General features: G+C 44.5%; 1 protein-coding gene across 1 annotated transcript in view; it reads left to right on the forward strand.

Annotated features, from left to right (window-relative positions):
• Positions 1-14726, forward strand: part of TRPC7 (transient receptor potential cation channel subfamily C member 7) — a 255159-nt gene that overhangs the window by 197402 nt on the left and 43031 nt on the right. The window contains exon 7 of the mRNA XM_060240416.1: positions 5656-5920. Within this exon, the coding sequence (XP_060096399.1) occupies positions 5656-5920 (265 nt within the window). The remainder of the gene's footprint in view (positions 1-5655; positions 5921-14726) is intronic.

Raw genomic sequence — 14726 nt, forward strand, 5'->3', positions numbered from 1 at the left:
CAATATACAGCATATTAACAAAATAGTTCAGTAAGTTAAAACAATTAAAACATAAATTTAAAACAGAGCCATCAATAAAGATATGATGAACCCAAATCAGAGCTGCTGGGTCATGAAAGAGCTTCTTAGCCTATTTTGGCTTGCCCCCGGAGCCTGATGGACCCGGAACAGTTCCAAACAGCCCTGAGGGATCCTTGGCCCACTAGCAATTCCCTCGATGGCCTTGTGGAGACCTGGCAAGACCGGCTAACCAGGGCCATCGACGAAATAGCACCTCTGCGCCCTCGTGTGAGGCTGGCCCCATGGTACACCTTGGAATTGCGCCAGCTCAAACAAGGGCTCAGACGACTAGAGAGGCAATGGAGACATACTCGGGACGAAGCAATGAGAACGAGAACATCCTACAGAACGTTTATGAAGTCTTATGAGATGGCAGTCAAGGCTGCAAAGAAAAACTACTTTGCAACCAAGATTGCATCTGCAAATTCGCGCCCAGCACAATTGTTTAGAATAATTGGGGACCTTACAACACTGCCACAAGGCAAGCCAAATATCAGAGAATTGGAGATTGGCTGTGAGGCATTTGCGAAATATTTTGCAGATAAAATCTCATTGCTCCGTCAAGACCTGCCTACCACCTTGGAAACAGTGAGTGAAATTGAGGCTCCGTGCCTGTCTTCGGGTTTGGCCCTGGATCACTTCGATCCGCTCAACCTGGAGGAAGTTGATGGGATCCTCTCCGCTGCTCGCCCAACAACATGTGATTTGGATCCTTGCCCCTCTTGGCTGATTAAATCTTGCCAGAGGGAGCTCAGATGTCCTTTATGGGACATCATAAATAGATCCCTCGTAGAGGGGCATTTCCCAACGCCTTTGAAAGAGGCGGTGGTTCGCCCTCTCCTAAAAAAATGTACAGCAGACCCGGCTGAATTGGCGAATTACCGTCCGGTGTCTAATTTACCATTTTTAGGTAAAATCATTGAGAGGGCAGTGGCGTTGCAGCTACAGAGATTCCTAGATGACGCTTCCGTTCTTGACCCATGCCAGTCTGGCTTCCGACCGGGCCATGGGACGGAGACGGTGCTGGTCGCCTTGATGGATGACCTTCAGCGGCATCTGGATCGGGGCGGCGCTGCGGTACTGATGCTATTAGACCTGTCGGCGGCATTTGACACAGTCGACCATCAGTTGCTAAAGCGCCGCCTCGCCGACATAGGGGTTGGGGGGTTGGCCTTGCAATGGCTTTCCTCCTTCCTCTCCGATCGGGGACAAAGGGTGGCTATTGGGGGTGAGCGATCCCAGAGGCACTCACTTGATTGTGGGGTGCCTCAGGGAGCAGTTCTCTCCCCAATGCTGTTTAACATTTATATGCGCCCCCTTGCCCAGATTGTCTGGAGGTTTGGGCTGGGTTGCCATCAATACGCAGATGACACCCAGCTCTATCTACTAATGGATGGCCGGCCTGGCTCCGCCCCAGGGAACCTAGATCGGGCTTTGCAGGCTGTAGCGACGTGGCTCAAATTGAGTGGGCTGAAGTTGAATCCAGCGAAGACAGAGGTCCTTTGTGTGGGCCGCGGTGCCCGGGGAGGGGAAATAGCTCTCCCAACTTTCGATGGCGCACCATTGAAACCAGCGTGCCAGGTAAAGAGTTTGGGTGTTTTACTGGAGCCTTCATTATCAATGGAGGCCCAGATAGCAGCCACTGCCAAGTCAGCATTCTTCCATCTGAAGTGGGCAAGGCAGTTGGCCCCCTTCCTGGAACGTCGTGACCTCGCAACAGTGATCCATGCAACGGTCACCTCAAGATTGGACTACTGTAATGCCCTCTACTTGGGGCTACCTCTGTGCCGGACCCGGAAGTTGCAGCTGGTGCAGAACGCGTCGGCCAGGTTACTATTGGGGCTCTCGAAATGGGAGCACATACGGCCGGGGCTGCGCGGACTGCACTGGCTGCCAATTACCTATCGAGTCCAGTACAAAGTGTTGGTTATTACCTTTAAAGCCCTATATGGCCGAGGACCAGCCTACCTAAGGGACCGTCTCTCCCCATATGAACCCCAGAGGGCACTGAGGTCAGTGGGTAAAAATAAAATGACCATCCCTGGGCCGAGAGAGGTCAAACTCCAAAACATCAGAGCACGGGCCTTTTCAGTTGCGGCTCCTGCACTGTGGAACCAGCTCCCGGAGGAAGTGCGGGCCCTGTGGAGTCTCGACCAGTTCCGCAGGGCCTGCAAGACCGCTCTTTTTAGACAAGCTTATAACGATATCGACTGCTGAGCTGCTAGGAACAAAGAACCGCCATCTATAATATTATCTAAACTGGCAGAACCAGCGCCAGAACAGTTTTATTGCTGCCAGATATATATTATGTAACTTAAACTATGTATTTTAACTTAACTAACTGGTTTTTATATGTTTAACTTTAATTGTTAAATTCAATGTTTTACCTATTTATGTTAATGTTGAATTGTTGTTAGCCGCCCTGAGCCGCCTAGGCGGGGAGGGCGGGATATAAATAAAATTTATTAAATTTATTATTATTATTATTAAGACTGGGACAGATGAAGGAAAGAGCTGCAGTAGAAAGGGTGCAATAAGGGAGGCCAACTTGATTAGATGAACTCCACCTCAACTGAAGGCCTGGAGAATAAGCTCCACTTTACAGGTCCTGTGAAATGGTGGAAGGTCTGGCAGAGCCCTGATCTCAAGTGGGAGCGTGTTCCACCAGGCTGGGGCCAAGGTGGAAAATGTCCTGGCCTTGGTCAAGGCTAAATGGCTGCCTTTTGGTAGTCAGTACAATTGGCATAGTACCAGCTGAATGCAAGCCCATACACATGATGCAGTCAGCTGGCATTTCCAGATCAGTCCCAAGGCAAGACCATGTACAGTGAGTTATAATAATCAAGCCTGGAAGTGACCATTGCATGGGTCACTGTAGCTAAGTCCTGGGAGGAAAGTTAGGGTAGTAATTGTTTGATCTGCCAAAGATGGTAAAAGGCAGACCTAGCAACTGTGGTGATTTGAGCCTCCATATAAAGGAGGATCACAGGATCACACCCAGGCTCTTCACCTTTTGGGCCAGCACAAGTATTGTGCCATCCAGGTGTGGGAGCCTGATACCCATCAATCATGCCATGACTTAGGTACAGGACCTCCATCTTTGCTGGATTTTGCTTCAGCCAGCTCTGCTGTAACCACTCAGCCATGGCCTCTAGGGAAATTTTTCTCTCACTAGATCTATTGCCTTTTCTGGCTCAAATGGGAATCTTCACCTAACTACCCATTGCTCCTGCCAACCTTCCCAGTATTCTGTCTATGTTAAACTGCTTTCAGTCAGGGCTAAGCAGAAACCCTGTCAGCACTAAATCTTTCTCTGTAAGGGTTAGCCTCAGACTCATCAGTACTAGACTCTTCTCAGCCAGGGCTGAAGTCAGACTCAGTCGGTACCCAGCTTTTCTGTCAGGGCTAGGCTCAGACTGAATTTTCTTCAGTATTCAATTCTGAAGTCTCTCTCTGCTCAACTGATGTTGACCATTCAGATCTCTTGAAGCAGACTGATGAAATTCAGGATTGTTGTGATGCCATGGTCAGTACCACTGGTTGGGATCTAGGAGACTGAAATCTGAATCCTCACTCTGCTACGGAAGCTCTTCGGATGATTTTGGGCCTATGGCAATTTTATCCTCTTCCCTCCATCATATATAGGATTTTCCCTTAGTTTCTTCTTTCTTGCTTGCTAAAAGTAAAGGTAGTCCCCTGTGCAAGCACCAGTTGTTTCCATCTCTGGGGTGACATCGCATCACGACGTTTTTGTGGCAGACTTTTTTTTACGGGATGGTTTGCCATTGCCTTCCCCAGTCATCTGCACTTTCCCCACAACAAGCTGCATACTTATTTTATCGACCTCGGAAGGAAAGAAGGTTGAGTCAACCTCAAGCCAGCTACCTGAACCTAGCTTCCACTGGGATCAAACTCAGGTTGTGAATAGAGAGTTTGACTGCAGTACTACAGCTTTACCACTCTGCACCTTTGAATAGTAGGTGCAGCTACATAACAATCCCTGGATTTGGAGAGCAGGCAGCCAGCCAGCCACCAGGTGCTTTGCAGCGCTCATTAACCCCTGGAGAAGTCCGCACCACCATTTCTCCCCTTTTTATGTGATTTTGGGTGGCAGGTGGCTTGCTGGCCTTTTGAATGGAGGGGTGGCCCAGAAGACCCCCAGGTGAGTGAGGCCTGCTTGGTAGGGTTGCTAAGTCCAATTCAAGAAATATCTGGGGACTTTGGGGGTGGAGCCAGGAGACATTGGGGCAGAGCCAGGAGCAAGGGTGTGACAACCATAATTGAACTCCAAGAGAGTTCTGGCCATCACATTTAAAGGGACAGCACAACTTTTTAAATGCCTTCCTTTCATAGGAAATAATGAAGGATAGGGGCAACTTCTTTTGGGGCTCATAGAATTAAACCCCCTGGTCCAATCGTTTTGAAACTTGGAGGGTATTTTGGGGAGAGGCACTAGATTCTATACTGAAAATTTGGTGCCTCTGCCTCAAAAAACAGCCCCCCCAGAGCCCCTGATACCACCAGATCAATTCCCCATTATACCCTATGAGAATCGATCTCCACATAGGGAATAACGAAGTGCCCAGCAGACATTTCCCTTCCCCCCCTCGTTTCTGGTGACTCTGAAGCAAAAGATTGACATCTCTACTCACCAGTTGCTGCCAACTTCTTCAAAGTAACACAGACACACCATCCCAAGAGGAAGCCTTTCAATGGGAGACTGAAGCCTCCGGAGGTGGAAAGTCACATGGTGGCTTTGGGGGTGGGGCTTCCCCCTGCTGGCCAGCTGACTGGGGGTGGAAAGGAGCCTGGGAAAGTGGAAGAACCCCCACTGGGACCTGGGGATTGGCAAGCCTACTGCTTGGGCTGGCTGGATCTCTAGCCAGCTCAAGCAGGCCTCGCTTACCCAGGGATTTCCTTTCTTGCATCAGGTTGCTTTTGTCTGGGGGGGGGCTTATTCTAATGAGTTATGCTAATGAGCTCCTCCACCTATTTTTCTACAAAATGACTCCTGCATGCAGGTAAGGATAAACAAAGCTGGCAGTAATGCTGGCTACGCTTGGAGCCAGGGGGGTTTTGCCCCAAACTCTAGTAGCCACAGCAGGCTGCTTGTTAGCATCAGCTCTCACTGGCCAGCCATTAATAAACTAGTTAATTGCACAGTGTCTCATGTCTTTATTTGGAGGTACAGATATAAGAGTTCCCTGTCTTCAAACAGTATTTTTATGAGGCTTCAAGACAGATACTACTATCTTTCATTGCCCGTCTGTAGCCACAACAATCTAGATTCAACAAATCGTAAAGAAAGTTTGCTATTCCCATATCTACTGCAGCCAGTAACCCATTTTGATTGTGTGTACCTTGTGTTTTGTGAGCTTTTGCTGTTGTTCTACTTACATGGTTCCTGGTATCCTTACATGGGGTATCAAGCAGAAAACCATGAGCAGGTGACACTGCATAGTAGCATCCAGGAAATCCCTTAGTGACAGCAAACATTTTCTCAGTCTTTTCCCCCAATGCAATATTTTTTCCCCTTGGATATCAGTTTTCTTGTCACATTCAATAATACATATCACATATTGTGTTTCATTTTAGCCAGGAGCAAGTGGCTTCCCTCAGATCCCCAGATCATATCAGAAGGACTATATGCAATAGCTGTGGTACTCAGCTTCTCCCGTATTGCATACATTCTCCCAGCAAATGAAAGTTTTGGTCCGCTCCAGATCTCTTTGGGAAGGACTGTGAAAGACATCTTCAAATTCATGGTCATTTTCATCATGGTGTTTCTTGCCTTCATGATTGGAATGTTCAATCTGTACTCTTACTACCTTGGTGCAAAATATAATCCAGCATTTACAACGTGAGTATATTCAATACAATTCTTGGGTGAACTAGCTTTCGTCTCAGGATGCCACTGCGCAGATTCTGTACAATTGTATATTATATAATATATATTATATATGACATTGTGAGGCCCGGCTGTGTCCTCACCAGCAGGCGCTGCTGGCTCCATGGCTCTGGGGGAGGAAGGGTCCACTTGTGGCCTCAGAAAATGGAGGGTAGAGTGGTTAACCGCACCTCTCTTACACCTCCTGTGGAGTAGGGTTCAGCTTCCCTCACTCTGGATGCAACCCTCTCCACCGCTTCCTCCCTGCCTGGTTCTTCACCCTGGGGCTGCACCCACTTCCCCCTTTCTCTCCCCCACTTCCCCTTTGCAGCTGCCTCTCCCTCGGCCGACGCTGGCGCTGGCAGCTTCTTCGGCCTTCCCCAGGGCTCAGGGAGGGACTGCGGCAGGGCCTGGCCAGGCCTGGGGGGCTTTGGCTTCACAGTGGGGTTGGATGCATAACCCACCGACTCTGGCTGGCATGTTGGGGCCCCAGCGAGCCCACCGTTAGCAATGATAGTAAGGGCCTGCGTTTGCTGTGCTACTGGGGGAGCCGGCGGCAAGTGCACTGTCGGGTCCAGCACTTCCGGGGTGTGTGTGTGTGGAGGAGCCCAGGTGCTTGCCGTGGCATCGGGGGAGGCCGGGACACCTCAGCCCAGACAGACATACAATTACATATGATCAGGGGTCGTTTTGTAGAAAAATAGGTGGTGGAGCTCATCCAGGGATTGTTATGCAGCTGCACATACTATTCAGTGGACAAGGAGGTGGAACTCCCAGGAGGAGGAGGAACTCTCAGAAAGGTTCGGGAGCTGTGCTCCTGTGAGCTCCCACTGAATCTGAGGCCTGCATGTGACATAATATGGATGAAACTGCTTATCTGATTAGTATGTTGTGCTGTAATGATTAATAGCTGCAAGCCTGCAAGTGTCCAATATGCACATATATCCTATTTAAGGCTTAAAGGAGCAGTCAGCTTTCACTTAAATGCAAGAAAGTAATTTGGGACCAAAAGAGCTATTCCCCAGATGGTGACAGCTCTACCCAAGAGAAGGGGATCTGAAGAGCTGGGGCACTGTACATAACATTCTTTAAAAGAATGCACCCTAAAGTGGATCCTGTACTTCTTAAAAGATGCAACCACTGATTTTCTACAGCCAGTGTGGAATAGTGGTTAATAGTGTTGGACTAATATTTATAAGACCCAGGTTCAAATCCTCACTCATGCCATGGAAGCTCACTGGGTGACCTTGGACCATTCACATATTCTCAGCTTAAACATCTCCCAGGGTGGTTGTAAGGATACAGTGGAGGAGGGGAGAATAATGTAAGCTGCTTTGGGTCCACACTGGGGAGATAAGCAAGGTATAAACGAATTTAAGTAAATATGTAAATAATAATTATCTTTCAAGCCATTTTTACTCATTCTCTTCTGAATCGAAACCATCCTACACCTCCTTTCCTCAAAATTATATTTCAATACTCTGAGGCTAATTGGAAGATTATGTTGTAGTGATTATGGTACCGGATTATAGCTAGGAGATCTGAATTCAAATGCTCACTCAGCAATGAAGCTTATTGAGTGACCTTGGACCAGTCACTCTCAGTGTAACCTACCTCAACAACTTTTATTTGTGAGGATAAAATGAAGGCAGGGAGAACCATGAAAGTTGCCCTGAGAGAGGCTGTCTTTTCACAAGGGCCATTAGTATGTAGATCAGAACATTCCTGATTCACATTTAACTAATCCTAAAAAACAGGAAATTGGACTTGATAGATAGTTTAATTTTCACCTTAAAATCAGCTAATCTACATGGTAAGGAAATGGACTACCTAGGGAGCATAGTTTAAAGATCAATGAGTAGATGAACACTTAGTCATATAACCTATAAAGAGGGCACAGAAATAGAGCACAGTGCCAATTTTGTCTTCATTAAGCATCTTCTTCACAAATTAGTACTATATAAATAGCTTCCCCTCCCCTCCAAAATGAAGTACCAGGGCCTATGTTTAAAATCTTCTAATGCATAAGAAATACTTTCAAAGCACAGTAATACTCTCTAGAACAGCACCATTAACATTTATAAATTATTCCAGTTTATATAATTTTAACATTGTAGCCTATAAATCCATGTTATCAACTATAAATAAAATCTGAAATAGATTGGTGTATAATCACATTATAATTCTCACCATGGTACTATCATTTTCTGGGAATCAGGGTTTGAGAATATTCTTTTACTGTGGTAAAGTAACTTGATATAGCAATATCAAGAGTGGGATTAACAAATCTCACTGGGGCAATTTACTCACAGGAGTTACTGGATGCAGCACAGTCTGCTGTATTTCAACCAACTTCTTCAGACTAACACAGGAAAATGAAACTACTGAACCAACCAGTCTAGGTTCTAGTTAACTTTTTACTATACATACAAATAATCAGGTTCTTGCTAGCTCTTTACTATCCATAAAAATGACTTCTGAAACAAATGCCAAACAAACAGAGGGACTGTGTCCTCTCTGACACACTCACTGGAAAGAGCCACATGTTGGCTTCCTCTCTCACACACTCACCTTGCCCCCCTGAAGCTTTGTTCTGTTGAGATTTAAAGACACACACCTTCCAAAACACAAGCAGTTTTCTGCAAGCTTCTAAGCTTGTGGAGATTTGAAGGCTCATGGTGGCCATTCGGCCAGGGCTTGCCCCTGCTGGCCAGCTGGCTGGTGGCAGGAAAGAGCCTGCAAAACTGGGGTACATCTCACTGGGACCTGGGGACTGGCAAAACTAATTTCATACTGTATCTTTTAGCATACCGGCACTGTATTTTGGTATACTTCAAATAAGCATCAACGATTACACACTTCTTGAAATATGCACCTACCAAAATTCAGTCATAGAAGGTAAAGAATCACTTTTGTACAAAGACATCTGTTTGAAATTAGGACCCTTGAAGAGCTATCAGTACATCTAGAAAGTCAAGCATTTTTCTCTTTATAAATTGCATATCTTGAAAAGTGAAAGAAGAAATGCCATCTGCTTGAAATGGAAAGTTTCCTCCTATCCCTTATAGAAGTTGTAAAGCTGTACAAGTAGTAAAGTGAAATAGTATTATATAGTGCTTTACTACTGATGAAGTAGTAAAGCCCAACAAGGTAAAAGCTGAAGTATAGAGAATAAGTTTGTTGTAAAGACCATGGCCCATTAAAGACTGTACAAAGGCTACCCATTCATTATTTGGGTGAAGGGATGGGAGTTTTATTTTTACCTTAAAAGGGGAAACAGCTCTGAATTTGTAATCTGAAGTATCAACACTTTGGCAGAATTACAGAAATTAGGAAACAATGCAAAAAGAAAACTGTGTAAGGCAAGACATGCCATAAAGCATGCTAAAAGTAGATTACAAAGGTGCTGTAAACATAATATGATACATACGAAAAACCCTGCAATAGGCTACAATCCAAATTGAATTCTACTCTTATATTTGGAAGCTAACTCTGTTGAAGGCCAAAGAAGGAAGAGTAGTGTAGATTCCCTCCTAGGGCACTCAGCCAACTCTGGCAAGTTTTCTGTTGCTCAGAAATCAACAGAAATTTACCTCTTACTGTAAGTGAAAGGCCAATGAAGCAATGCTGTTCATGTTCCCACTAGTCACAACAATGTGTTATTTTCTAGGCTTTTTCTAACTGCATGGAGACCAGGGAAGTCACTGGCACTCTGATTTTCTGCGCACCTTATCCTTGTTTCTAGCTCATCAGTTTCTCCCTCTTTCCTCGATGGTTCTTGATGTACTTAACTAAAAATAGCCAAAAATCCTCACCCCAAATATGGATAACACTATGATAAAGATATGTAATATGGAACAAATCTTGATTCAAATAGCAGTGCATCTCTATGCTATCTATATATGCAATTTATGATCCAAATGCAGTTTGCAACAATATACATGAGAAAGAGATTGAACTTTATACCCAGTATTCTGACATTCGGAAGGAAGCCCCTGATTTACAACTGCCCATCTGTCCTTATTTCACTGTCTTTATATCATCCAAACAGCATTTGGCAAATGATGTGATTCAAAAATAGTCTCTCATCCTGTATTAAAAGAATATGCCCTAAACAATGTACAAAAGAGCAAAGGTCTCTTTAGGATGCAAATGTCACTTTCTGAAGTCTTAATACTTAAATCTATCATTAAAAGTTTATACAACTGAATTTGAATATATTCAACGTAAGCTGATATTGCTGGATTCATCATTAGGGGTGTGCAAAACCCAGAATTTTTCAAGTTTGGGTATACTGAACCCAAAAAATAACAGTTTTTGATATTCCTGAATCCCAATATCAGTCTGGTATTCAGACTAGGGATTTTTCAGAATTTTTTTTTACTCTGTTATGCCCTATGAGAACCATTATAGTCAATGGTCCCCATAAGGTATAATGGAGAATCAATTTGGAGGTATCTGTGGATCTGAGGTGGACTGTTTCTGAGATAGAGGCACCAAATTTTCAGCATAGCTGCTGGTGCCTTTCCTCACCTCCCCCACCGCAAGTTTAAAAAAGATTAGACCAAAGGGTCCAATTCTGTGGTCCCCCAAAGAAGGTGTCTCATCCTCCAGTGGTTTCAATGGAAGGGGGAAAGGGCATTTAAAAGGATCACAGTTCCTTTAAATGCCCTCTTCAAGCTGCAAGTGAACTTCAAAGGTGTTTAAAAGGCTCACAGTCTTTTTAAACACCTTCTCCAAGGCACAAGGGACATGGCTCATTTGTCACAGCAGGTCTTTTGTCAACACTGAAGGGCCTTCAACTTCTATGGAACTTCAAATGGCAGTCTGGGTGTTAAAACTGTTGATGTTACTGGTAGAATGTTGTGTAAAAGCCTTCCTAAAAGGCGCTCTATGGAGGATGTCCTCAAGAACTGAAACAGGCACTTCCCTCAAGTTGAGTAAGACCAAATGAAGATCTGAACCATCTAGTAAAGCGTTTTCGAATGTACATTTGACAGTCTGAACCATGTGTTCAATCTGACCAATGGATTGAGGATAGCCAGGACTGGAATGAGTGATAAAGATACCCCACTCAGATGCAAATTTGTTTCATCACTGAATGCACAAATGGGACATTGTCACAAATGAACTCTTTGGGAATATCATGGTGATTGAACAGTGCTTTCATCTTGGCCACAACCATATCAGCTGTGTTTTCAGGTAGCCACAGAACCTCAGGGTATTTGAATAATACAATTGCAACAACTGGGCACTGAGAGGGGGAAGTCAGTTGCCAACTTGAACCAGGGCAATTCTGGGATCTCATGAGAGATCTTTGACTCCCTGCAGTTGCTAGGCTGAAATTCCTGATATGGTGTTCAATTTTCAACCCATTGTTCTATGTGAGCATTCATATTAAGCCAGTACATGATTTGACAAGCCCATATTTTTTACCTCTGCATGCCTTGATGGATAGAGTGAAGCAGGGCCGGAATGTGAGACTGTGCTCTTTGGGCAATCAATATTTTCAGGCCAATCAAAAGCAAGTTATTTTCAATCCTGATTTGATCCCTAAAATGCCAATAAGATCTAAGATCTGGGTTAACTTATTTTTCACTGACGTGGCCATCCATGAAGATCCAGGGTTCTGAGAGTCTGTAATTCATGGTCTGTCCTCATGTGGTTTTGCAGCTGCTTTGACAAGGAACCACCTAGTGATTCAGTATCTGCCAAACTGTCCTTATAATGGAATCAGGTGTAGAGGGCAGAGTGAGCATAGTAGCTCTGGAAAGGGTGTCTGCCACCAGCGTCTTCTTGCTCTTAAAATAAGTGATCCAGATGTCATATTTTTGAAGCCTTAATGGCATCCTTTGTAGTCACACTGAGGCCTTTCCAATAGGCTTCACAAAAATTGCTTCCAGGGGTTTGTGATCTGACTGGACTATCACTTGGGTACCAAGCGCAGACTGGTGGAATTGAATAATGGCAAAAATAATTGCTAAAAATTGTTTTTCTATTTGTTCATAGTTTGCTCAGCCTGTGTCAGTGCTCATGAAGCTTAAACAATAAGTTGCTTCTGTTGAAACAGGCACACTCCCAGAGCATCTTTGGATGCATGTGCTTGTATCTCCAATTATTCTCCTGGATCAAAATATCAGAGCACCCTGGAGCAGTCATGATGGCTTGTCTGAGGCTGTTTAAAACTTCTTGCTACTCAGGTCTCCATTGCCATAGTGCATCATTTCTCAACAGGGCTTGCAGAGGCGCATTCAGACTTGATTCATTTGGTATATATTGGACCAGGTATTATATAGTACCTAAGAGTCTCTGAAGGCCTTTTTTGTCCACAGGTGAGGGCATTTTTGTTGACAGTTTCTGCTTTGTCATCATCTGATGCCATCTTTGGAAACCACATGTCCTATGTACTTGACATGTTGTACTTGGAATTTTATCTTCTCCTTGTTGAACTTTACAACACCCTTTGGTCATACTCTCTGAATGTGCTTTAAAATGGCATCATTTCCCACTTTGTCTGCTGCATGTCATCTACAATAATATGGAAACATGGGATGTCACCAAAACATAATTTTTCTTTACTTAATTTGCTGACTGGAGTCTGTTAAAGTGGTATCTTCTCCGTGGGGTGTTAAGAGTACACTCTTCTGCCGATTCTGTGTCCAGTTTTACTTGCCAATAGCCACCCTTTTCATCTAGGATGGTAAATAGCTTCTTCTCAGCCATGTTTTTCCTGACATCTTAAACACTGGAAGTAGAGAAATATTGCCTGGATCAAGACAAATTCGTAGTGAACCATTTTTCTTTCATGTGATCATTAGGCTACTGAACCAAGGAGTGTGCTTTGTAATTTGTGTGATGACACTTTGGTGCTTCCATTTGGTGAATTTGTCCAAAATGGAATAGGGGATCTTTCTACACCCATGAACAACAGGAGGAATTGTTGAGTCCAGAAAGATGTGGTGAGTGCCAGGAAATTGACTAAAGCCTCTGAAAACATCCAAATAGCACTTAAGGAGGTCATCTCTCGGTCCAAATACTATATGAGGTACCAAGTAAACTCATCTCTTCCAAGTAGGGCTGTCAAGTTCCTGCTGAAGGCAGGGTTTCCCTGGTTTGGGACCCCCCCAATCCACTGGCATAGAGCAGGCCACCAGGAGGAATCCTCACTCCTGAAGAGCTCCGTCATCGTGTGACATGCCCAATACTATGATATCACCCAGAAGTGATGTCATCATGCCAGGTACATTGTGTGGGGACGCTCTAGCATTCTGTGTAAAAACTCTAAGGTATCATAGAGTTTTAACCCGAATGCTAGAGTGTCTCCCGTGCAACATGCCTGGAATGATGATGTCACTTCTGGGTAATGTCATCATGCCATGTCATTGTCCCCTGACACAGCCAAGGTAAAACTTGGCAACCCTACTTCCAAGGAATGAAGGATCCTCATTATCAATCACATAAAAGGTCAGCTGGGGTTTTTTTGGGACCTGTGCTGCAATGAGTCAAATTGCCCCTGATTGTATTATGAGGCCATCTCCAAAAATAATGAGTGTGACCTGTATTTGCATAATGTACACTTTTCCCATCAAAGATTTAGTCACTGCAGGAGGGATGGTGTTTGCTTCAGCTCCACTGTCTAGTTTAAAAGAGACTGGGAGACCTGCTATTGTTAGCTTGCTGTGCCATGCCTTAGAGCAATCAAGAGTAGACCCCAAATCCATGAATAACATTTCCAGATCCTTTTCTAGCTCTGCATGTTCTTCATTCTACACACTTTAGGAAAATGATTTTTCCTTAAGCATTTTTAACAAGTAACTCCAAAGGCTGGACACTGTCTAGGCTTGTGTGTTTCCACCTTTATTGAAAATCCTATGTAGTTTAGCTGTAGGTTAGGCATTTGTGGTGGGAAGTCTGCTGGACATTTGCATACTTGTTGCAAGGAACTAGAACACTTTTGCTTTTGCTCCACAGTATCCAATGTCCCTTTTGCAGACATAGCTCTTGCCTGGCCACTTGTAAGAGCCTTTGTTCTGCAGATATTGATTGCCTTCTGGATGGTGAGATCAGGCTTTTCTAGTTGCTCCTCCAGGAGTTTGCTATCAGTTATGTTAAATACAATCTTGTCTTTTAATGTGAGATTCTGAGAAGGACCTAACTCACAATGCTGTGCTTTTGTCTTAGCTCAGTGACAAAATAACCTGCTCCAAGAATCCTTATTATATTGTAATTGCCAGAACTGGGAGTAGACCATGAACTAGCTCATGAACTAAAGTTCAGTATGAGTTTTGGTCTGGTTGTGGTTCACAAAGTGATGTTCATGGAAGGGAGACCAGCAACATTCCACAAACTTTGGTGCTGTTACTGGCAGCTTGTGGGGGTTCATGAATTGATTCATTTCCAGACAGACTGGCTCCACACAATTAAACTGTTGACAAAACTTTAACAAAAGGGAGTACTTCTGCAGCCTTGGAAAACTGATAGGAACCCTCCAAAGCTTAACAGGCACTGCTGTCTGCCAATAACAGAGTTCCCATTCTGCTCTATGGGATCAGAATGCTATACATTAGCTCAGTTCCGCATCCTCTTCTCTGTTGCCTCTTGGCAGTTAGACAGAGAGGCAGGAACTTGTTAAAAGCAGACTAGAATAATACTTTCATTTATTATCTTCTGATTATGAACTCCTTTCCTCTGCTGGAGTCTGGGTGTTAGGTGGACTCAGGGCTCTGAGCCACCCTGTCTCTCTCCTCATCCTGAGCGGTATGACTTAGCTACTGGGTGC

Source organism: Heteronotia binoei, chromosome 5, assembly GCF_032191835.1.
Source record: "Heteronotia binoei isolate CCM8104 ecotype False Entrance Well chromosome 5, APGP_CSIRO_Hbin_v1, whole genome shotgun sequence".
In the NCBI taxonomy this organism is placed as follows: domain Eukaryota; kingdom Metazoa; phylum Chordata; class Lepidosauria; order Squamata; family Gekkonidae; genus Heteronotia; species Heteronotia binoei.